A 25,141-nucleotide genomic window follows, 5' to 3' on the forward strand; every position below is an offset into this window, starting at 1 on the left:
TTCATTTTAGTAAAATAAATAAAATACTAATTTTTTTCTATTAAATCCAAGAAATTTTTGCTTGATTTTTGATACAAGCATCTTCAGCTTTAATTACAAACTCTTTGTTTTTAATTAAATTTTGGTTTTAGTGTAACAATTTATATATAATGATGCTAATAACTATATTGTATTGTATATTTATGATGGAGAACACAGTAAAAAATTTATTTTTTAAAGTTCGGCACTACTTTCTATTGTCCGGTATTCTCTTCTAAAAAGCCGGACATCTGGCAACCTTACCTAAAGGTATATCATAAAAAACCTTTGAACAGTAAAAATAATAAGAAAATAAAAACTTAGACTAAAAAATTTTGAATTTATTTTTAAATTATCAAGTTAAACGATTTGAAAAATTTTATAAAAATTATTATATAAACGATTTGAAAACTTTTAAAAAAATTATTATAAAAGTTATTATAAAAATTTAAATTAAAATTATAAAAAAGATTATAAAAATTTTGTATAACTTTAGGCAAAACGTTTTAAAAACAATTCTCTGTAAACAATATCAACATTTTTTTAAACTATAAAAACTTACAAATCATAACCAAGAAAGATAACAGTAATTATTAATGAAACAATTTAGGAATTAAAACTTTATCGTTATAGCTTATAGCTATAAAGTTTTAATTCCGAAATTATAGCTAATAAACAAAAATAATAAAAAAAAATTTTAAAAACAGTTCAATAACTATAGTGTTAAAAGAACACATCTTTTTAATTTCAATAATATTTTGTGTAAATTATTTTTTGAAAACAATGATTAAATTATAATAACTGAAGATGTAGCTATGACTGTTTTTGACATACATTAAATTATCAACAAGATTTAATGTATGTCAAATTGGCATAGTGCTTTTGCGACATTAAATTATTAAAAGAAAAAAGTAATACACACCTGTAACTCTTCCATCTTCCATAACAAAGCCTACAACGTTAGCCTTAGTAAGTACTTTGCCACCAGTTTTCTCAATAACTGGAATTATGTTAAAAGCAATTTCACTCGCTCCGCCAACAGGGTAATATGCACCATTTAAAAAGTGATGCATTAAAATCAAGTGCATTATCATTGGGCTTTCACGTGGTTGTGTTCCTTCAACCAAAAATAAATAACATTAATTAATATATGAAAATACCTAAGAATACATTTCAGTAATCCAAATTATTGTTATTTTTAAAAATCCTTGTTATAAAAGAGAAAATTATTTATAAATAATCATACCGTAGTCTCCAAATGAATAAGACAACACGGCTTTTAGCTCCGCATTGGTTGTAAGTTCATTTAAAAATACGTCCAATGACTTTGAACAAAAATTAGGAAGATGTGATAATAAGTGAAATATGCCCGTTTTAATTAAAATCATGGCAATCCAAATGGGTAACATTTTTATAATAAAGGTCTGGGAATATATCTGTCTTGCTTTCTATAAAAAAAGTTAAAAATAGTTTTTAATTTAGCTAAGTAATTTAAAATAAAACGTTACTAAAAAAAAAAGTTCAAAAAAAAATCAAAGTGTTGAACTGTTAATACCAAACCTTCATAGCATCAAAATACTTATTGATGGCATCGTGTTCATTCGGAAAATTTCGCATTAATTCTTCTTTCCATGCACTGCCTTTGAGAAACTTGTGAGTTTTTCTTTCACCATTTATTTGATTAAACTCCACCAAATCAATAACATCATTAACAGGAGCCCACTTAAGTTGTCCTTCTGTGATTTGATCAATATAGATTTTCATCAAAGTATTTTCTTCAACTTCACCAACATAATGGATACCAACATCAAATTCAAACCCTGAAAAATATCAATTTAATTACTCACTTACATGTGTTAGTCATTTAATAAAAACTTATTTTTATAATCAATAAACTTTTTGAATTTTATATATTTTTAAACAAAGACTTTCTGTTTATAACCATTCCAATGACCTTGATTAATCAACAATTATTTTAATTTAAGATGGAGTTGAACTTCTTGATTTTCTTCATTGATATATTTACAAATATGAAATATAAGTGTATATTATATATAATATATATATATATATATATATATATATATATATATATATATATATATATATATATATATATATATATATATATATATATATATATATATAATTTAGTTTATATATAATTTAGTTTATATATAATTTAGTTTATATATAATTTAGTTTATATATAGTTTAGTATATATTTAATTTTTTTTATTTAAATTTAAAAATATATGATTTAGTGGAATTATTCGATTTAGTTTGTATTTAATTTAATTAAAACGGTATAGTGAAACTATTTGTTTTATACTTAGTTTAAATGAACTCATAAATAACACGGTTTAATCGAACTCACCTTTTTATATTTTGCTTTGGCGCTTTTTATTTAGCTTAATTTACTTTCTACGGTTTTAGCGAAGATGTTAATTTTATATGTTTAATTTGTTTTTTAATTTATCTGGTTTAAGACAAATATTCTTTTCATGTTTGAAGAGATAAATTAAATCTGAAAACTTTGTGAATAAATTGTAGGAACAATTTTAGAAAGTATAATAGTTTAATTTCTAATCGGTGAGAGTTTTCGTTTTAAAATTAGATAAACAATTTAGCTAAAATTTCATACATATAAAAAAGATTATCATGACTAAGGTCATTTTATTATAACTAATAAATAAATATAAAAAATGTTCATAATTTATTAGATACAGCAACAAATAGTAATATATCACACTACTTATATAATATAACAAATAGTAATATATCACACTAGACTAATAAATTTTCTAGGGAGGCTAGACACCCCTCTACGCCGCCCCCTCCCCTCAGGACGTCTCTGCAAATAGTAATATATCACACAATAGAAATTGTATTATTATATCAAATGCGCATAAAAGATACACGTACAAATTATCAGTATTAAAAAAAATTCGTATTTATGTAGTAAAAAGCCAGATTCTCGTCAGGAAATGGATATAGGATCGACCCTTATGAGGATTCAGTACCCTGGTATGAGACGTTTCATATGGTTTAATGCTCATTTCTAGAAACTCCATTTGGGGGTTTCTAGGTACAAGCAAGTAAAACCCGTCTCCACTTCTGCACAAAGTCTTACGTTGAAACATTTGAATAGCCATATTTCTGCTGAGACAAATACCTTAACTTTGTCCTGTTAAATGATAAAAGATAAAACGTTTTTTTTGTTTCTTTTTAGAAATGTATACAAACATAGACAGTTTTTAAAAATTGTCTATGTTTATATACATTTTTAAAAAGACATGTTTACCTAGATTTTTATGTGACAGTTATGCATGGTTGATAAACTTTATACTGACTTCATTGATATTCAATATAAATTTAATTGCTGTTGTTATTTGAAATTCGTGTTAAAGGAATGCTTCTACACGAATTTCACATGACATTTCACGAGACATTTTTTAAACCTATTGAGACATGTTTTTACACATATTACCTATACACCTGCCTTTTAAGCTAAATTTTTATTTTTACATATTTGGCAAGATTACTGACTAAATCAGTAATCTTTCTCTAGAGAAAAATTTTGACTCATAAAAACAAGAATACTTTTCTTATACAATTCTTTCAAATTCTAATCTTGTTCTAGTTGCATCTTGTTTAGTTACTTCTTCTATTTAGTATGGCTTTATTTCTCTTTAAACCAATTAAAACGTACAATTAGTAAAAATTAAAACATAATTATAATACTTATTGAGTTGATAAAAGATACAATACTTATTGAATACTTTTGAAATAAGTTTTTAAGTTTTATTTGTCTATATTATTTGTAAATGCCTGCTTTATTTATTATCTTGTAATATATTTCATTCTCTTATTTTAGATGACTTTATAAAAATAGCAAATAAGTTTGATAATTTGTTTATATTTGTGGTTAATTTATTTGGTTATACTCATAGATTGGATACCACAGCGAAAGAAAAATACAACTATAAGTTAATTGGTCTGGACCAAATACTTTGAAAGACAGCTGATGATTTTTAAAATGTAATGCATCAAATTATAAAAATCTGAATGAGCTATGCTGCCACTTTATATAATTTAAAGTCTAAAAGTTTTTAGCTATTTAAAAATGATTGTATGGTGGTTAAAGATTGGCGTCGAAGGTAAAAGAATTTGATAAATTTTTTGACAATACAAAATTACAACTTATTTATTGGTCAATTTATTTGTTGGTAAAAATAATTAATTAATTATTGGTCACTAATAATGTAAACTTTGTGTATCATGATAACTGCCTTTGTGTTTTCATTTGTGTTTTCATGCTTGTTTGATTTTTAACGCTTTAATGAGTTTTTCTCACCATTAGAGAAATATAATACCAAAGTTTACTTAATAATTACAAAGTTTACATAACAGTTACAAATTGCAAGTTTTATTTAGTTTTTTTGAAACTTTTTTTTTAAAATATTTTACAATCAGTAATAAAAGTTGTTTATTAATGTTTCATTAATAAGCAGCTTTTAAACATGATTTTTATTTCGCCATGGATGAAACTTTGAAATATCTTGCAATATAATAAAATTTTGTTATACTAACTTCTTGATTTTAGATTGTAATACAAATTTTTATTATAAGAAATGTTTTTTATATATCAAGGTAAAGAAGTATGCAATTGTGAACAGAAAAGATAGCGGTGCAGCTCCTCCTCTTGTCTCTGGCACTTCTGGTAATGTCAGTGGACCAGAGTTACTAGAGCCAAAGTCACGATTTTTTTATGGAAACATTTGCATTAATAAATATATATATATATTATTTTTTTATTAAATATTTTTTTTGTTTTTTGACAGGGAAAGAAGAGGGTTAAGCCCTCCGCCCACTAAATAGTGTATCAAAGTCGTCTGTACTAACAGGCCTCGTAAACGCGTATATAGGGGCCTGGGGCTGGGCCTCAATAATATTGTAAAGTTATTTTGTTTAAAAATTGCAAACGACGTCTTTACTAATTTTTAATTAAAGTATAACTATTATTTAGTTTATAGATACAAAAAATGCTGCGTGACGAACTGTAATGGTAATTACAATAAGGAAAATAAAGAAAAAGTTTTCTGGCTTCCTTATGACCAAGAAGAATGTGCTCGTTCGGTGAATGCTATACCACAAGACAATATATCTGACAGTTCAAATACAGTTGTTTGAGAAAGATAATTTCCGTCTGGGTATCCAACAGTAACCAATTTTGGCCATAAAAAGCCTTGTGATCCTCCATCAGTTTTTACATGTGTCAAACCTAGTTTAATACCTACTCTTTCACTGCCATAAAGAACAACCTTTAAAGCATCTTTATCTGTCCGAAAGATTATGCCCGACAAATCTAATATATTTTTAGCTTCTGATAAAATTACATCCTTTAGCTCATTTCAAGTTTACATTACATCAGAAGTTATATTATAAAGAAATTGATTTTGGTATAGTTAATGAAACTTGATATTTAGCTTGTGAACAGTTACTGATCATTCAGTCAACAAACTTTGAAGGAAACTCTTCGATTGCCAAATTTATGCTTAAGATCAAGAATGATCTTACTTTGAGGGTACTTTTGTGGGGCATAAAATTGAATCTCTATCTAAAAACAGGGTTTTCATAATTAAATCTTGCTCAAAATTACAAGAAGCAATTAATTTTTTACATAACTTAACAAAATCTAATAAAATAGTAATAATACATCTTTTGCAACACATCAATGATTTGAGCTCTATTACATTTGGGAAAACAAAAATACACCACAGAAACTATTATACGACAATTTGAATACTTTGAAAATTCAAAATCGTTATATGGAAGATTAAGGTAAGATTAAGGGAAGATTTTGAACTTCCAAGTATTTTTCTCCTAACAAACTACCTAGAAAACTGGATTCTGCAATGGATGTTACAGAGTTTTCAAACTCAGTTTTTTCAACACTTGAAAATGAAATGCAAAAAAAGTGTTTGCTATTAATTGACAAAGTCTACATCAAATCATCTTTTACTTACCATGCTGACCGATGACGGATCCAGTATTTTTTGGTGATTTTGCTCTTTGGTGAGTTTGCTCCATATATGGAGCAATCTCACCTCACTTCTTTTTGGTTAGTTTGCTCCATATCTGGAAGTAAGTTACCTCAAACACCAAAAAATCTTGGATCCGTCACTAATACTGACTCAATCTTTGGAAAAGCAGTAAATAAACCAGAGCCTTTAGCAACTACTGTTTTAAGTTTTATGTTAGTGTCACTTTATGGAGGACCTCATTATCTTTGCAGAATTTTACCAGTTTGTGAGCTTTATTCTAAATTTCTGTTTGAACAAACTCAATTAGTTTTAGAGGGAATAAAGAGTGCTGGAGGGATACCGGTTGCTATGTGACAATAATCGTGTAAATCAAGCACTATTTAAAATATTTGATTGTATTGATTCATGGTTGACCAAAGACAATATGTTTTTGTTATATGACTTTGTGCATCTATTAAATCTGTTCGTAATAACTGAAATGCAGTAAAAAGCCAAAAGTTACATTAAGAGTATAATGGGAAAACTAAATATGCATTTTGGTCTAATATCTTCAGTTTGTTCAGACTTGAAGAAAATAATGTTGCAAAAGTGTGCCTGTTGCACCGAAACCTATTGAAAGACAAAAGGTGTCTACTTACCTACAAGTCTTTTGTGATAAAACTGTAACTGCTTTAAAATCTAACATTAATAAAGAAGCAGGCGACACTATAATTTTTATTGAAATATTTGTAAAGTTATGGAAAATTGTCAATACAAAAGGACTGTATGCTAATATTCGATATAAAGATCCAGATAGAGCAGTTATATCAACTTCAGAAGATGTTAGACTTAGTCTTGCAACAATGGAAGTACAAACTAGGCAGCAGACAATATCAGTTTACCAGAGATACAGGTGCAGCCTTAGCTCATACGTGTCGTAGTTTAGTAGCCATTACAAAATTTTTGTAGAAGAATTTTTGTAGCGGAATTCTTTTAAGTATTAAGTATTATAATACTGTATTAGGTATTTACATACTGGGAAAGTGACCCACTAGAATAAATGTTTGAAAAACTCTTATTCTAGTAAGTCATTTTCCCAATGACATGTTGCACATTGATAAAGTATGTAACTCCAAGGATCTGGAGTTACATACTTTATCAATGTGCAACATGTCATTGAAAAGGTAAGATTTCAATAAGCCAAACTAAGTTTCCATATCAGTATAGGCATCAATTTTTTATCTGCAGAAAGTGGAGATAACTGCCAGAAATATGGATACTTTCTTAGCAGTAACGCTATGGATACATTTGACAATTTGCTGAGCTAGAACAGAGTGTGCAAATATATACAAAAGCAAGATTAGTATATATACAGTAAAACACAGAGGTAAAAACGTTATAAACTGGGCTAACTTGAATAGAGATTGTATCGGTCCTATCCATTTGATTGATGGCAAAATGATAGAAAAAGTTTACAAAGTACATATTTTTGTATACTTAAGAATGTTATGCTACCACATGTTAAAGACAAAATGCCTCAAGGAAGGATGTTTTAGCAGGACAATGACCCAAAGCACACTTCAACCCTTGTGAAAAACTTTTTCAAAACCAAAGAAATTCGATTAATCGAATAGCCTTAGCAAAGTCCTGACCTTAATTCTATTGAATGTCTATGTAAGCTCATTGATCGATAAATTTCAGGTCGAAAACCAACAGGTAAACTGATTTGTTGAATACTCTGAAACAAGAATGGGGAAAAATCAAAATTATTGTGATTATGAAGCTGGCGGACTCAATGCCTTGTCACTCTCAAGCAGTAATCAATGCTAAGGGCTTCCCGACAAAGTACTAAAGCAATTTACTTTAAAACAAAGCATTTTCAATTTTTAAAAATGTTAAAAAAAAAATCTAATTCAAGTTTATTTATTTCTGTCTGGATACTTTTGCACGCGCATAATTTAATTAAATAAACTTTTAAGATTAGATTGCTTAAATTTAGTAAAAATTCATTTGTTTTTAGATTTGTAATCAATTTTTTGACATTTCAGTGAAAATTTGAAAGAAATTGGACTTTTCATTCAAAAGTTATCTCAAGTTATACTCTTGTCCGGTTACTTTTGCACGCTACTGTAGCTGGATATATTTTGCGAAATAGCGTTGAAGAACAAGAAGAAGCTAAATTTTATTATAAAGAATTCGGCGATTAGACTGCTAAAATTAAAAGTAGAGATTTGAAAATACCAAACTACAATGTTTGTCAGTGGACCATATTTTCTTTTTTTTTTCTTTCATGAAATTGTTAATAATGGCTGCCGAAAAACACTCTGCATGATTTTAATGTTAATATCAGAGTCTTTTTTGATAAAGGTTCTTTGCATTTTTAAAAATTTTGTGCCCACTGTTTTAATATTTATTTAAATTTTAGGCTTTTTTAAAATTCTCTCCCTTTTATATGTTAAAGTATATACCTAGGTGGCAAAACTCATAAAAAAGTTACCCTTGGTTTCGGTTGCGTGTTTAAAACTTTCTAAAACAAACAGAATAAGAATTGCCAAGAATGGTTTTCATTTCGTGAAATTAACTTTTACTATTTACCGTTAAAACCAGTTAAAGTATTAATGGTTTCACCGTTACCGAAACATCACATTATAATAAATTTTCGTAAGGAATATGAAACCACTGATAATGTGCGACAGGAGATTTAACGCGAATCGTTTTATGTCCAGGGAAGCTACTACAGAATGTTATTCAAGAAAAAAGTGGCATAAAAATTATCAGAAAAACTTAAAATCAAATTATAGTGAACAACAATCGCAGCTTCATTACACTCCTGCAAATCTGGAACTGAGCATGGGTTCCCCTCTCAGCAGGTAAAAAGAAATTGCCAAATTTTTTTTTCTATAATATTGTTTAGACGTACATAAGTATCTCCTACATAAGTTAGATATTTGTCTACACTTTTGTTCACATTTTCTTATACAAAAAGTGCTGCGACTTTTTCTCGCCATTAACTCGTGTGTAATGGCTGCCGTAAGTTAAAATTAAAATTGATATTAAAATATTATAGGATTACTAATATTTTATTATTCATTAAAATAATCTTCAGTAGGGAGGAGTTTAGTAAAACTAAATTGGACAAAGTATATAACATTATTCGAAAAAAAAAAAAATTTGCAGCAGCGGAAAAATACCATTGATGTATCAAACTGGTTTTCTGAAATTAGTAACAAAAATTAATGTACATTTATACAACTTGACATCAACAATTTTTGCCTCTGAATTACAGCAGAAATTTTAGATGAAACTATAGAATTTGGAAAACTTCGCCCAGAAATTACAGAGGATACCATTCGTCTAATTAAACATTGCAGAAAAACTTTACTCGATTTTAATAAGGAGACATAGAATAAACCCACGCACGAATGTTATAATGTAACAATGGAAAATTACAACGAGCAGAAATCTGCGAGTTTGTAGGTTTATATATTTTAAATTGACTAATTAAAATAATTCAATCCAATCAATTAGGCCCAAATTGCGATGATAATAATGCAAAATAAATCTTGAATGAAATATCAACTTGAAAAACACTGAAAAAATATTATTAATATTTTCAAAAACATGGACTTCCAAATTGAAATAAACACTAATTTAAAAATTGTAAATTTTCTTGATGTTACATTTAACCTCTCGGAAATTTCTTATAAATCTTTAAATAGGCTAAATCTAAGTTCTTTATTGAAAATATTTTTAATTCTTTTAAACATGTGTATGAAGTAGTGATGTAAATTTTCTGGTAAAATTTGATTCAAAATTTACCGGAAAAACTTACTGGTAAATTTTAAATCGGTGAGTGTAAATTTTCCTAAAAAAAAATTTTTTAAGAAAATAAAAAAGTGTGAAAAAAATTTCAAAATTTACCTGGCGGTAAATTTACAGGAATATTTTCCGGTAAATTTTACCTTCGCAATACTAGTATGAAGCTCTTAAAAAACGTAGGTCTAAAAAATTTCAGGATAAAATTTGAAGCCGAAATTACAAACAAGCAAACCAAAAACAGAACTATAATATGGTATTAACCTCAGTACAGCAAAAATGTTTCAACAGAAATTAGAAAAGTGTTTTAAAAACTAATAGATAAACATTTCCCTCCCAATAATAAATTGCACAAAATTTCTAACAGAAATACTATTAAAGTAAAGCTGTACAAAAAATATTGCTGTAAAAAATATAAGCTGTACAAAAAATATAGAACAATTATAAAAGGCTAGAGAGTTGCAATTATAACAGGGCTCTATTTTTTAATAAAAATAAAATTCTTAAAGTAAAAAATACTGAAATATGTAATTGCAAACAAAAAATTGATTGCCCTATGGATGACAGATGCTTGTCAAAAAATATTATTTGCAAACGCATTGTTTCTTCGCAAAATAAACAATATTGGCGAATGGAAAAAACGCCAACAACAAACAATCTTTTAGCACAAAAAGTACTCAAAAGAGACTATGGTGTCAAATTCGGCAATTTAAAGAAAAAATTATAATTTTAAATTAAACTGGTCTATTCTAAAAACTGCACTTGGCTTTGTAAAAAACCATTTACCTGCAATCAATCAACTCTTGTTGTATTAATTAACAAGGCAGATAAAATAGTTGGATTTTTTCACTCATATTTATTGAGCAAGAAGCTTTCAAATTTTAAAAAGAAAACCAGATTTAATACTGTGAACAGATGAGAAAATATGTTATAAGATAAGATAGATTTAAAAAAATAGTTTAATAAAACTTGCTGCACATAAGAAAAAAAAGATCTTATATCCTCAACTCAAATCAGCAATGTTTACACGGGGGTTCAGAATCAAGTTACACACTTATTGTTTAAAAAATAAAAGTTTCTTTAGTAATTAACAAAACGTTTATTAGAACAATTTTAATGATAATTTGATTTGATTTTCTTCTTTAATAACAATTAAATAAATAGTTTTTGTAATAGAATTAATAATTTTAATTTAGTAGTTAGCATTTTTTTTAATAAAAAAAACTAAGTACACAGGCTAGTACCAGGGAGTTTCTTATTTTAATGGTTCTATTTTATTAACCGGTTGCAAAAAGTTTATTAAAAGTTTCTTTAGTTATAAATAGGGTTCTAGCACCAAATTCTTTATAACATTAGCTTATAAATAATTGCATAGTTAGCAAAAAAGAATTTTTTTTATCGGTGAGGAAAACGACTACTTAACATTTTTATTTTTATTCATATTATTAGCAATGTCAGCCTGAACATACGCAACAAACGTTAAAATCCAATTACAAAAGAGTTGTAAGGACAGTGTCAGTGACAAAATAATAAAATGCTCAGGAAATTCTACAACTAACATAAAAAAATATTTGAAAAGTCACAGAGTTTGTTTAAAATCATATCAACAGCAAGTGAGAAGAAACAAAAACCTATTGAAAACTTCTTAGCTACGCTACTTAGCAGTAGCGTAGCGAAGAGCCCGGAGCCACCAGGAGTCCATAGTTATTAGGGGCGAAAGCCGACCAAGGAAAACTTTAAAAAGTTGTCATTGTGAAAAATAAAAAGCATATCAACATTTAACACTTTTATAATTATGCTTAGAAATGCAAGCTCATTTTACTTAGCTTTAATATTGGTCTTGACTGATATTTCAATTGGTATTTTTTTCTTATTTATATTTAAAAAATTGAAATCAACTGTATTAATTAATTTCGTCTCTAAATATCTTTGAAACAACATTAGAGGAACTTGGCACTGCTTATAAAATGCTTCAACTTAATAAAGAAATTGGACCGTACAATAATAATAGAAGTATTGCTATTGGTTCATATGAGATCATTGAAAATATTTTTTTTTTAAATTTTAATTGCTCAATTAAACACGCATTATTTCCAGATGTTCTCAAAATATCTAGAGTTATTCTAATCTTTAAAGGAGGAGAACTAACAAGACTCAATAACTAATGCTGATTTCAGTTCTCCCTGTTTTTTCAAATGTTTTACAAAAAACCTTTATTCATAGAATGATAACCATCTAACCATAAATAAAATATTACATAAGAATCAATATGAGTTCAAAGAAAATATTTCTGCTGAACATGCGATACTTTAATTTACTAAAAGTATTGCAAATTCATTTGAAAAATCCCAATATACTTGAGGCGTCTTTATACAATTTGTAAATTTATCAAAAGATTTTGATATTATAGGTAATAATTTTTTTTTAGAAAACTACAACTTTATGGAATCACAGTATTATTATTACTAAAAGACTATTTAAAAAATTGAAAACAATTTGTCAAAGTAAATTTATCCTCATTATCAAAATTATTAGATATAATAATCGGAATTCCACAATAATCCATACTACCCATTGGGCACAGTGTGTTTTTTAAACGTTTTTTGGACGTTTTTATATGGTAAAAAGCTAATAAAAACGTCCATAAAACGTACTGTGCCTACTGGGTAGGACCAAGGCCAGATTAAGGATCTTGGGGGCCAGGTGAAAAAATTATTTGGGGGCCCCTTTCTTAAAAATATATATTAAAAAATGAATGCAGCAAAATATGAAATTACTTTTTTATTCATAAAGAAATTTTTATTACTTTCACAATGGCAAAGTCAAATACGTCATCTTCTAAGTTTATATTTTGTAACGGAGTTCTTTAAATTGCTGTTCGTAAAGGTGATCGTTTAAATTCAAAGAGAAGTAAATGACCATTTAACATTGATAAAAGGAGATCGTTATTAACTCTCGCCATTTTTTTAAATGCTTGCTCTGCACTACAGTTGGTAATGGGAAGGGTTAGAAAAATCCAATATGCAATGTCAGCACTTGGAAAAACTAATTTTAACTCATTTCTATTAATTGCTTGTAAACATCCTAGTCCTGATACATTCATCTAATTTCCCATGAACTCGGAAAACTGGAAAACCAAACTTTCTCTCTGCAAACTCGTAAGTAGAAAGCTTTTGTTTCGAGCACATTTTGAACTTGTCTATGATATCTAAAATCGTATTTCGTAAAATTTGTCTAAAATCGTAACATGATTTTGTGTCAAAGCTTCTTCAGAAATGCAACGTTTAAAGTTTTCATTTTCTTCAAAAGTGTGGTGACTTTATTTTGTGTCTGATGTTTTATATCTTTATTTAGAACAATTGGTTCTAGGGTTTCAAGAACATGACTGTAATTGGCATATAGAATGTAAATAGAAATAGCCCGTGTTCTAGGGTTTTCTAGAACTTCTGGGGTGTTCTAGAATGATTATTTTTTTATTTTGATGGTAACTTTCCTGTCCTTTTCTGCACCACTTGCAAGACCAGAAAAAATTATCTGTCATCTGTGAGCTAAAGAAGTACAGAAATTAAACAGACATTCAAGAAGCCCTAAAAAAAATGCAGTGTCAGTTTATGAGCCAACAATCAGTGAAAAGTATTTAGCTATGGAAGCTTCGCTACCAATGGAATGTATGAAATATTTTCTATGCTCTGGTTTTTTCAGTTTTCATAGTGTTTAGTAAGGAATAGGTCAAGTTTTGAAAGAAACTCCAAAGCCCTGAGAAAGTTTCCATTACTGAAGGCGTCTATTTCTTTTGAGTCATTTCTAAGACCTCAAGTGTACAAAAACTTCAAGCATTTTACAACTCTTCTCACGACATCCCTTCAGTGAAGTTTTTCATCCTTTAACTGCTGTTTCTAATAAGCTTTCATTTTTCCTTTTATTGTGTTTTGTTTTTAGCGAGTTGTTTGCTTTGTTCATGCCTATGCATAGAATGCTGTCAATGTGACCATTAAGTCATGTCATCGAATTAAGTTCCGAAGTTTTCATTTGAATCTTAAAAAAGTGACAGAAGAAACAAAAATTCTTTCAATTGGATGATGAAGAAAAATCCTCTTTCAAATTTCACCATTTTTCAACTTGAAAGAAAAATAGAAGAGAGCAGTACCTTAAATATACCTTTTTGTCTGTAACATTCTTATCCGGAATTTCTTTTATAGAAATCCAGTAACTTTGCGCTTCTTTCAAATGCCTTCACAACCCTGGATCAGATAGACTTATCGGAAAACTTGACTAAATCAAAAAATAATTGTGCAGTTATTTTTATTTTTAATGTTCATTTTAGTTTACTTTTGTAGCTATATTTCTTAAATTTAAGCTTATAAGATAACTTATCATAAGATAACTTATCATAAGATAACTTATCATAAGATAACTTATCATAAGATAACTTATCATAAGATAACTCATATTAAATTTAAGCTCATAAGATAACTCATATTATACTCATAGTATAAGTTATGCTATTTCATTCTTTTAATCAATTTAAAAAAAAATGTACATTACAATAAAAAGTTAAAAGTAAAAATATACATAAAACAAAAAAATACTAGAGGCCAGAAAGCCAACTGCAAAAACAGATTTTATACATAATTTGTTACATCTGAAACATAAAGCTAACTACAAAAACAGGTTAACATGCGAACCTTCTTATCCCGCTCAGTCATATTAGCTTAATTATTAAAAAGCTGGACACATTATACATTTTTAAGCTCTCTCAGTAATGATATAGACAAATCCACAACTGCAAAAACTGGGGGCCCCTATTAGGACCCATTTTTTGGGGGCCGGATCTAACCGGTTAACCGGCATTGACTAGGACCTTTTTTTAGTTTACCTTTACAGCCTCATTTAACATTAAATTTAAAAACAATTTGTTTTGTATATAATGCAAACCTTTTTTTAACTGACAATAACCTATCAACATTTAACAAAATGAATTAGTGAGCCACTTTTACCCAGATTCAAAAAAAAAAATCTACGTTCGAATATGTCTCCTCTGTTTATTAATAATAAAATAAATATAGCTAAAGTTTCCAATTTCTTGAGTGTTTATATTAATAAAAACCTCACTTGGTAAAATCATGTAAACCATTTAAACAATAAAATAGCTAAAGGTATCGGAGCGCTATACAAGGCAAGAAATCCTTTAGGTTAAACTTGAAGCAGAACAAAAAAAAATACTTTCATTAGAATTCTTACATACTACGTATGTCAATAAATTAAAATTGCGTTCTAAAATAATATTTTTGCTTTCATAAACAATTTTTTATCAAAAGAAAAGGGGGACAGAGAAGTAATTTAAGGGCCCGAAAAACATTTTTTTGGAAGCGCCTTTTTTTTGGTTCTACTCAACTGCTTCTTAGCACAAAAGACTCTGTCTGTTATTTTAATGACTCTGATTTGGGTGAGGGTGGCAATTCAATTCGAGCCATTACCAGAAATAAAAACATTTGAAATTCTATAGCTCGAGATAGATTTAAACTCTCCGCTATTGAAAGTGGTTGAATGACACTTCTGCACAAAGTTTTGGATGAAAAGCAAATAAAAAAAACTTGACACCATAAAATTAAAAGTAACCAATAAAGTACAGTTTAGAATGACTGTCGATGAGACCCCTTCTTAAAGAGGACAAAGATATTTTGGAGTTATTATTCATGATAAAACTGACAACATCACGCAGACAGTATCGTGTGATAATAAAACGGGACTATTTCGAATTTTCGGTTCATGCAGTACACTCGATGTGGTTGAAGTAACGAAACAACATCTAAGTGTTTTTGCAATATCGATGAAAAAAGATTTGGTTGCATCTACGCAAGGTAGAATATCTGTAATTAAGAAGTATATTCGAAATTTAGATGTTATTGGTCAATTTTGTAATATGTGACACACTTTATAAGAAAAAATACGATACTGAAGACTTAAGCGGCGACTATTATGAACAAAATAATAAAAATGACAAAGGTATCAACATTGATTAAAAATGATGAGTGTGAAGATGCTATTGACTACAATGATATACTTAAGAACTCACGCAAGTTAATAAAAAAAATCAAGCTATCAATTGTTCAAAACCATGTTTTGCAATCTTAACTCAAGGTTCTTTTTAGGAAACAAATTGAGCCTAATCTTGATGTAAAACCTCACGGGTACACAATACCAAAAACGCTTGAACCATTGATAAAGACAGAGACGGCAACTTGATAAACTTTTACTCAATAATGTAGACTTTGATGCCTTAAAAGGTTTACTGTAGGTAATTAAACTTATTAAACTTGCTATAAAGAATCATAGATAATACAACACAGTTGAGCGCTGACATAATACTGGAATTCATGTTTAAGAAACTTTAACTAACTCTGCAATCACCGTATCCAAAGATACGATAAATTTGGCAGGCTACACAAGCTTTATGCTGCATTATTAACAATTAAGCATACATCTACTTATCTGTTAAAATACATTTACTTATCTGTTAAAAATAAAAAGCATTTTTTGTGTGCACCAACTTTTGTACTAAAGTAACAAAACGCTGAGTAATTGTTCAGCTTAACGTCAATAAAAGTTCAAGAAAATTTGTTGAAGTTTTTATTCGCGTAAAGCTGACCAATAACTGAGTAAAAGCAATTGCTTATTTTTTATCACCCAGCCTATTACACAGCACAACAGTGATTTTGTATCGGAACCAAAATTAGTTTTTTCTAGTGCATTTCCATCTGCTGAATTCGAAAATAACATTAAAAATTACATATTAGCTCTAGTTTAAGAAATAAGAGCAAAAGTTTCTCTCAAGGCAAGGGTTGAATTAAGTGATCGCGAAATGAAAAATCCGGAAAAATATCTGGTCTTCAAAATTTTAGTTTATGCAAAACCGTGCACTTCGTTTTTAAGGGGCGAAATCAACTTAAATTTGTTAGCGAAAATGTTATAAAGTATAAAATAACAAACTTACGACTACAAAAGTAATAACACTCTAGTAACTAACTTCATATAAAAGTAATAACACTATATAAGTGTAACACTTTTAAAACGCGCTTATAACTTTTATAATTCATTCTTAGTTCAAACAACATAAGTAATCCCAAATTTTAATTGAAGTAGAAAAGCATCTAGAAAAATAGAGTGGATATTTAAATATTATTTATGACGTATTAAAGAACTTAAACAACTTCATAAAAACGTACTTTATAAAAAGTTAAGCATTACGAAAAAAGCCTCTAATGGTCCGTAAAAGCGCGCGTTAATTTTAAAATCAACCAAAAAAAACTTTTTATTGGTTGATTTTTAAATTAGCGCGCGTTTTTACGGACTGTTCGTAACGTCCGTAATGTAAACCCTTTTATAAAGAATGTTTTTATAAAGTTGTTTAAGTGTAGAAGTTCCTGAAGTTTTTAATAATATTTGATTATCCACTTCATTTTTTCAGATGTTTTTTTACTTTGATTAAAGTTTGGAATTACTAATGTTGTTTGAACAGTGAATGAACTTTAAAAGTTATAAGTGCTTTATAAAAATAATAATACTATTATAGTTTTATTACTTATATAATGCAGTTAGTGACTGGATTGTTATTACATTTGTAATCGTAAGTTTATTGTTTTGTTTTGTTTTGTTTTTTATAACTTTTTAGCTAACATATAATAATTCGCTCCTTAAAAACAAAGAAAAACGGCTTTGCATAAACTAAAGTTTTAAAGACCAGATATTTTTCCAGATTTTGTAAATCGCGATAGCTTATTCAACCTTTGCAAGGGTAGAAATTTTCTTTTTTTTAAAAAAAAAATTTTTTGTTTTTGACTATCCAAAATGTTTTGTTCATGCTTAAAACTTGTGATACTAGTTATGTGTGTTTGCTAAAGTTTCTGGTCTAATCTATTCTTAGTTTTTGTTTTTTATTTACTGGTGTAAAATTTTACAAATCAACATGCCAAGGAAATGTGTAAATTTAGTGGACAATTTTTGTTACATTTGTGGTGAAATAACATTTTCCTCACAGAAAAGAACTATGACACCTTTTGTGCAGACTGCTTACCAGCATTACTTCGATATGAAGGTAGGGGACCAGGATAAATCATGGGCTCCACATATATGCTGTAGCTCTTGTCCGGTTACACTACGAGAATGGTTGAAAAATAAAAAAAGATCTTTGGCTTTTGCTGTTCCTATGGTATGGAGAGAGCCTAAAAACCATACAGATGACTGCTATTTCTGTTTGACCCCACCCATTAAAGCAGGTTTGTCAATGAAAAAAGTAGGAACAGTTAAATATCTGAATCTTCCATCTGCCATTCGACCTATTCCACATTCAGATAGTTTACCAGTTCCTACTCCACCACAAAGTTGTGAGTTAGAAGCAGAAAATGAAGTAGAAATAGAAGAAAACAAGCCTTCCACATCAAATGATTCTGATTTTGTGTTTACAGATGTTGTGCCACACAGATTGAGTCAAGCAGAATTAAGTGATCTTGTTCGAGATCTGGACTTGTCACAGGAAAAGGCAGAACTTCTAGGGTCAAGACTAAAGCAGTGGAATCTTCTCCAACTTGATGTCAAGGTTTCACGTTACAGAAAACGGCAGCAAAATCTGCTTTCTTTTTTTGAGAAAAAAAATAATCTTGTTTGCATTGATGTTTTTGGATTAATGCATTGTCTTAATTTGAACTATGATCCAATTGAATGGAGATTATTCATAGACTCATCTAAGCTAAGCTTGAAAGCTGTATTACTGCACAATGGAAACCGTCTTACTTCTGTTCCTATTGGCCATGCAGTTCACATGAAAGAGACTTATATAAACATGAAAGTTCTCCTCAACTCAATTAATTACAATAAACACAAATGGAAAATTTGTGGTGATCTAAAAGTCATTGCTATACTTTTAGGAATGCAATTAGGGTATACTAAATACTGCTGCTTTTTGTGTATGTGGGACAGTAGAGACAGAAGTTCACATTATATAAAAGAAGACTGGTCTGCAAGAAATCTTAACACAGAAGAAAAAAATGTTATTGCTGAACCAATTGTGGATCCAAAAGATGTACTTCTTCCACCATTACATATTGAGTTGGGTTTGGTGAAAAATTTCGTCAAAGGTATGAACAAAGAAGGACAGGCTTTTAGATATTTAAGAAATAAGTTTCCAAAAATAAGTGATGCAAAAGTTAAAGAGGATATTTTTGAAGGGGCCCAAAAAGGAAACTTGGGAAGCTCTTAAAGGAGTGATTTGTGGATTTTTAGGCAACAAACGAGATTATAACTACATTCAATTGGTAACAGTATTTCTGCAAAAATACCATCAACTTGGATGCAACATGTTGCATCCAAGTTGATGGTATTTTTGCAGAAATACTGTTACATTGTGGAGCTGTTAGTGATGAACATGGGGAAAGGTTTCACCAAGTTATTTCTGTAATGGAAAAAAGATATCAGGGTCGTTGGAATGAGGCCATGCTTGCAGATTACTGTTGGTTTGTGTGTAGGGATGCTCCAGAACTAGTCTACAAAAGGAAACCCTAATAACTTGATGATCATGATTTCTTTTTTTAAAACTATTAGAATATATTTGCAATAAAAAAAACCAAATGTACTTTAAATGTTATTAGAATATGTAAATTGTATGTCATATTTCTCTGTTGCAAATTAGCTGAAATAAAAATTTATTGCTATTGTTTATCTTTGTTGAGAATTGTATATCTCAAAAACTAGAGCTAATAAAAAATTTTCGTTGTCATTTTCTTTTTTCTCAGCCCAAAATTAGTATAATTTGAATAAAATTGCTAAAGATACAAAAAAAAAAATTTTTTTGTTGCCCAGTGTTATCAGCCCTTGTATTTTTGTACTTTTCATAAATCATTATCATCCCTTGTATTTTTGAAATTCTATTATAATAAAAAAAAGTTTATCTTATCAGCCGCGGTGTAGTGTTTAAAAATCTGGCTTTAGAACTGGAGGTCCGTGGTTCAAAGCCTTAAAATGTTAAGATGTTAAGATGTAAAATATTAAATAAAGTTTCAAAACTTAAAAAATAGTTGATTTATAACAAAAGATAACAAAAGTAAAACTGCTGTTTTCTAAAAAAAACTGTTTTCAGTAACCCTAGTATTTTGTCAAGCTTCTTTAAAGACTAGGCTTCTTTTGTAAAATTTGTCAAGAATGCATTGCGCTTTGAATGTAAAAAATTTATTTTATAAAACTTTTATAAACTCATACTACTAATAAAAACCTTTTTCAATAAACGTATGACAACATCCTCCTGCTTGATCATGCTGCTCAAGAACCAAAACTTTTTTGCCAGCTTTAGCGAGTAAGGCTGCACAAGACAATCCTCCAATACCACTGCCTATGACAATAGCATCAAGTTCTGAAGGAATGCTTGCAGATAAAAATTTCTAGCAAAATAAAAAAAATATATATATACAGGGGCGTCAAGAGGAAGGGGGCGAAAGGGACAGTTGCCCTAGACGGCAGGTGTCCAAGCGGCGCCGAATAAAAAGATACCTAAAAGAAAGATCATTCACTGATAATAAGAAAATCAATAAGGGTTGCTGTTCCAGACGGCATAAAGGCTCTCGGCGCCCTTGTTTAGTTTTTATTATTAAATGACTCAACTTCTATACTGTTTAATATAACACTATTATCATAGTAATTATGCGTACTTTAAAACACTTTATACACTTAACTTCAAAAGTCAGTTTCTGACAGAGTAAGTTAAATTCATGCTGTGTTAAAGATTATTTTTATAGTGATTAGTAGTAGTATGAAGAATACCATTCAAGGTTTACAAAAGAAAGAATACTATTCAAGGTTTTTCAAGAGAAAGAATACAAATTAACATTTACAAGAGAAAAAATACTACTCAACGTTTACAAGAGAAAGAATACTATTCAAGGTTTACAAGAGACAGAATACTATTCAAGGTTTACAAGAGAAAGAATACTATTCAAGGTTTACAAGAGAAAGAATACCATTCAAGGTTTACAAGAGAAAAAATACCATTTAACGTTTACAAGAGTAAGAATACCATTCAACGGTTACAAGATAAGTAAGCTAAGTGAGACGCACTAAACTTAACTCGCCTGTCCAAAAAAGTTTGTGTATTTTATGTCCAGATTATGACGATATAAAGTTTCAACTCCCTCAAATTAAAGGGGATTAAAACTTTATATGGTTATAAACATTTTTTGAACAATAAAAGATTATTGCATGAAATTTAAAATTTGTGAAAGAATATAAATTTAGTTCAAAATAGTACAGAAAATATTTTATAAACTCGTTGCTTCCTCTTTAAAGGCTGGGGGATGGGGAAAAACTTTGGAACTTTTCTGATTGTCGTACTCTTTGATCGTACTCATTCTTATTTATCATAAACATAATCTTTGGTCGTACTCATTCTTATTTATCATAAACATAATCTTTGGTCGTACTCATTCTTATTTATCATAAACATAAATGTATTAACAATTGGAGTTATTGGTAATCCTACGACATTTCAGCTAATTTTTTAATTTGCCAATCCATGGAGATCTCCATGCATTGGCAAATTAATAAAATTAGTTGAAATGTCGTGGGTAAAAAAAAGTTGAAAAAAAAGAACTTATGCAAAAAGTGTAAAAATCGATGAGCTTAGAAATATCCATAGACCTAGAAGTTGATGAAGAAAAATGGTATAATTTTTTAAACACTTTCGAATTATCTTATTATATCTCCACTTAATGCAAAGTAAATAACTTAATGCCAAAGATTTTACTTGTTATTTAAGGGTTATTTAAGTCAGGAAAAAATTGTTTTTGTGGCTTTAAGTAATACGAGTATCAATTATGAAAACTGTAATTGTCGAGCTAGTAATATAGGAAGATGTTGTCATGTTACGGCACTACTTGTATTTTTAAATGATTGCGTCACCAAGAATCGTTCAATTGTTGAAAGACCTTACACATCACAACCTTTCCAGTGTATAATAGGAAAAAAACGTTTTAATTCTACTGCTCTTCGTAAAGTTTCTTATCCATCAAATAAGAAGTCTAGTATAAATAAACCTTATTATTGGGGTTTACGTAACTATTTACGAACTAATTTACGTAAGATTAGCACAGAATCCCTTTTAATTTACGTAAGATTAGCACAGAATCCCTTTTAATTTACGTAAGATTAGCACAGAATCCTTTTTAATTTACGTAAGATTAGCACAGAATCCCTTTGAATTTACGTAAGATTAGCACAGAATCCCTTTGAATTTACGTAAGATTAGCACAGAATCCCTATTAATTTACGTAAGAATAGCACAGAATCCCTTTTAATTTTTATCATAACAAAATTACAATTAGCTTCTTCAAATATTGGTAGTTAATCTATGTGGGAAAAAGTTATAAAAAATATTTATACAGATTTTAGTTTATTTTGAATGTTGTAAATTGTTTGAATTTTTTAATTAATAATAATAAATCTTTTCTTATAAGAATTTCAATTCGTGTTGAAGTTCCTAGGACAATTAGATAATCATTACAGTGGTATCAAGCTCAATGGTTTCTTATAACGACTTTACTTTGAAAAGATTGTATTGTTGCTATGGCTGAAAATGTAAATTGGCTGCAAAATAAGTTGTGGTTTCCTAAAAGTATAATGACGCTGACATTTTTATTTTATTATATGGATGAAGAATCTAAAGCCGTAGACAAATACTCACTTTGTACATCACTTATTACCTCTTTACATATTTCCTCTGTACTTATTTTCTCTTCAATTATTTCCTCTTTACTTATTTCCTGTTTATTTATTTCCTCTTTACTTAATTCCTCTTTAATTATTTCCTCTTTAACTGTAGTCAAAAGAAGACTTTGGATTAACCAAAATTATGTTCTTTCAGGTGCTACTTCTGATTTATTTCGGAATTATAAAAATTAAATCATTAAACGTTCTAAAAAATTAATCAGTGTGTAGTTTATTAAATTTTATGAAAATCAAGAGAAAAAAGAGTTAGTATAATGACAATGTTTTTTTGTTAAAAAAGATAAAAGGTTTTTAGAAGAATGCGATGATACGCGATCCAGGCGTAAACCAAAAACACGTATATATTACGGGCGTTTTACTCGAATTTAACACGTTTACATTCCTTATGGAAAGTTATTACAATATTTATTATAATAGCTTTATTACTACTTTTTTTCTTTATTTTTTGACATTTTACTTTGTTTTCTCTTGATGCTAAGATTTACTTCAAAATTGTCTCACGTATATTTCTCATGCACGCGCGCGTACCCCTATCACATTTTTATGTTTTTTACTTTTTGATAAAAAGAAAAGTTTGCAAAACCATGCATGCAAAGCAATTAACTATTTAAATAGGTTAGTAAACCCGGCCCCAGTGATGAAAAGCATGATGGTTCTAGATATTGAGAAACTTAACACATTACAGATATTAATTTTTATGTATAAGTATAAAAACAATCTTCTACCAAGCGTTTTTTCAGATAACTTTTTTATATCATTTTCTGAAAAATATAATCTGCGTTCAAATACCAGGAACGACTATCAACTAGGAAAAATTAAATCACAGCAGTCAAGTTTTCTAATTACAAACCGTGGTCCATCAATATGGAATCGTTTCCAAAATAAAAATATTAAAGACCTAAAAAGCATTTCATCGTTTAAACAACAAACTAAAATGCATCTCCTTAATTCCTGAGATATATATTATAGTTTACAGTATTTGTTTTCAGATTTTTTTGTATTTTTTCTTTTTATTTATTTTTTATTTTTTTCTTCTTCTTATGTGTTTCAATTTTATTAAAGTTTTTATTTTTCTTTAAAAATTAAAGTCTTTTTTTATTTTTATTTCAATGAGTGACTAAAGGGGCTCTATGAAAAGGTTGTGATGATAAACGCATCATCCTTACCTTCTTTGAGTCCCTGACTGATTATTACAGTATATATACATAAATTACAGTATGTATATATTATAAATTAAAAAGATTAAAAACGTTTTTTATAAAGGTTTTTTATGTTTACGATGTTATTTATTTTATATGAAAAATTGTAATATTGTTTAGCGAAATAAAAGCTAAATAATAATAAATAATAATAATTATATTTCATAAATAGGTTTTATATGTTCTTGTATTGAGGCAGAGCAGTAGGCTTTTTTACTAAGATTAGATAAGTTATCCTTTTGGACTACTTGCCGTAACCAAAAACCCTTTGCACTTGCGAGTATGCTCCCCTGCGCCTGTCCCTATTTTAGTCAATCAATGTATGGACACTCCGCTGCGCCTGCCTCTATTTTATTCAGTTTATTTGTACCCTTGTTGCGAACATCTATCTTTGAGTCAGTCGATTTATAAACATTCCATTGCGCAAGTCCCAATTTTTTACCTATAAGTTCAGCATGAATATAGATTAAGATTAACATTCACGGTACCTAATTATCTGATCATGAATTTATACGCATCCACATCATAAGACTTCATCTTTTTTGACGTCTGATTTATTACAATAAGTAGTATTTTCTATTACAATCAGTATCGACACGATAGCTAATGTCTTGTCATTAGACGCGGTTCGTATCCCACCATAGCACATAACTTTTCTTTTTAATTCTTTATCTTTGCATGCTTCTATATCTGTTTTTAGATACCATTCTGGATTTAACTCAATACGATTCTTTCTAAGTTAGATCTACACACGCATAATATATTTGTTCAGCCTCAATATAGTATACCACTCGCTCAATTGTTTACTCAGCCTTTATCATCCGTTATAATAATTTTTTATCCTAAATTTTTAAGCACTTTCTATTGGCTAGTACCCGACTCTTAATACTTGTTATTACTTGGCGTTGACATCGTTTAGTCGTACGGGCTCTTTTCTCTTTTTGTGTATCCAGCATGTTTATAAAGATATATACGTAAACAATGAATATGAGAAACTTTTATTTTTTGCTTTTATATTGGACATTTGTCCTTACACTTTTTAATAATCTTTAGCTAACTCTTACTCTAATATAATCATTGCTCTTTCTTCACTGAGGCTTCCACGGCTGTATGTGTTCCATTAAAGTAACTGGTTTTCGAGTCCGGTTATGAAATATTAACATTAGTATTATTATTATAATTAGTATTAACACGTAGTATTATTTAATACTATGTTTCCGTAATGGTGAAACCATTAATTTTTTAACTGGTGTTTATGGTAACTAGTAGTTTAATTTATGGTAAATAGTAATTTAATATCATGGAATGAAAACC

General features: G+C 28.7%; 1 protein-coding gene across 1 annotated transcript in view; it reads right to left on the bottom strand.

Annotated features, from left to right (window-relative positions):
* Nucleotides 1-25,141, bottom strand: part of LOC100211766 (all-trans-retinol 13,14-reductase) — a 31,738-nt gene that overhangs the window by 5,714 nt on the left and 883 nt on the right. The window contains exons 2-5 of the mRNA XM_065805944.1: nucleotides 20,125-20,290; nucleotides 1,579-1,838; nucleotides 1,265-1,466; nucleotides 941-1,135 (exon numbers count right to left, since the gene is read on the bottom strand). Coding sequence (XP_065662016.1) covers nucleotides 941-1,135; nucleotides 1,265-1,466; nucleotides 1,579-1,838; nucleotides 20,125-20,290 — 823 coding nt within the window. The remainder of the gene's footprint in view (nucleotides 1-940; nucleotides 1,136-1,264; nucleotides 1,467-1,578; nucleotides 1,839-20,124; nucleotides 20,291-25,141) is intronic.

The sequence above is a fragment of the Hydra vulgaris genome, chromosome 09, assembly GCF_038396675.1.
Source record: "Hydra vulgaris chromosome 09, alternate assembly HydraT2T_AEP".
NCBI classification, from domain to species: Eukaryota; Metazoa; Cnidaria; class Hydrozoa; order Anthoathecata; family Hydridae; genus Hydra; species Hydra vulgaris.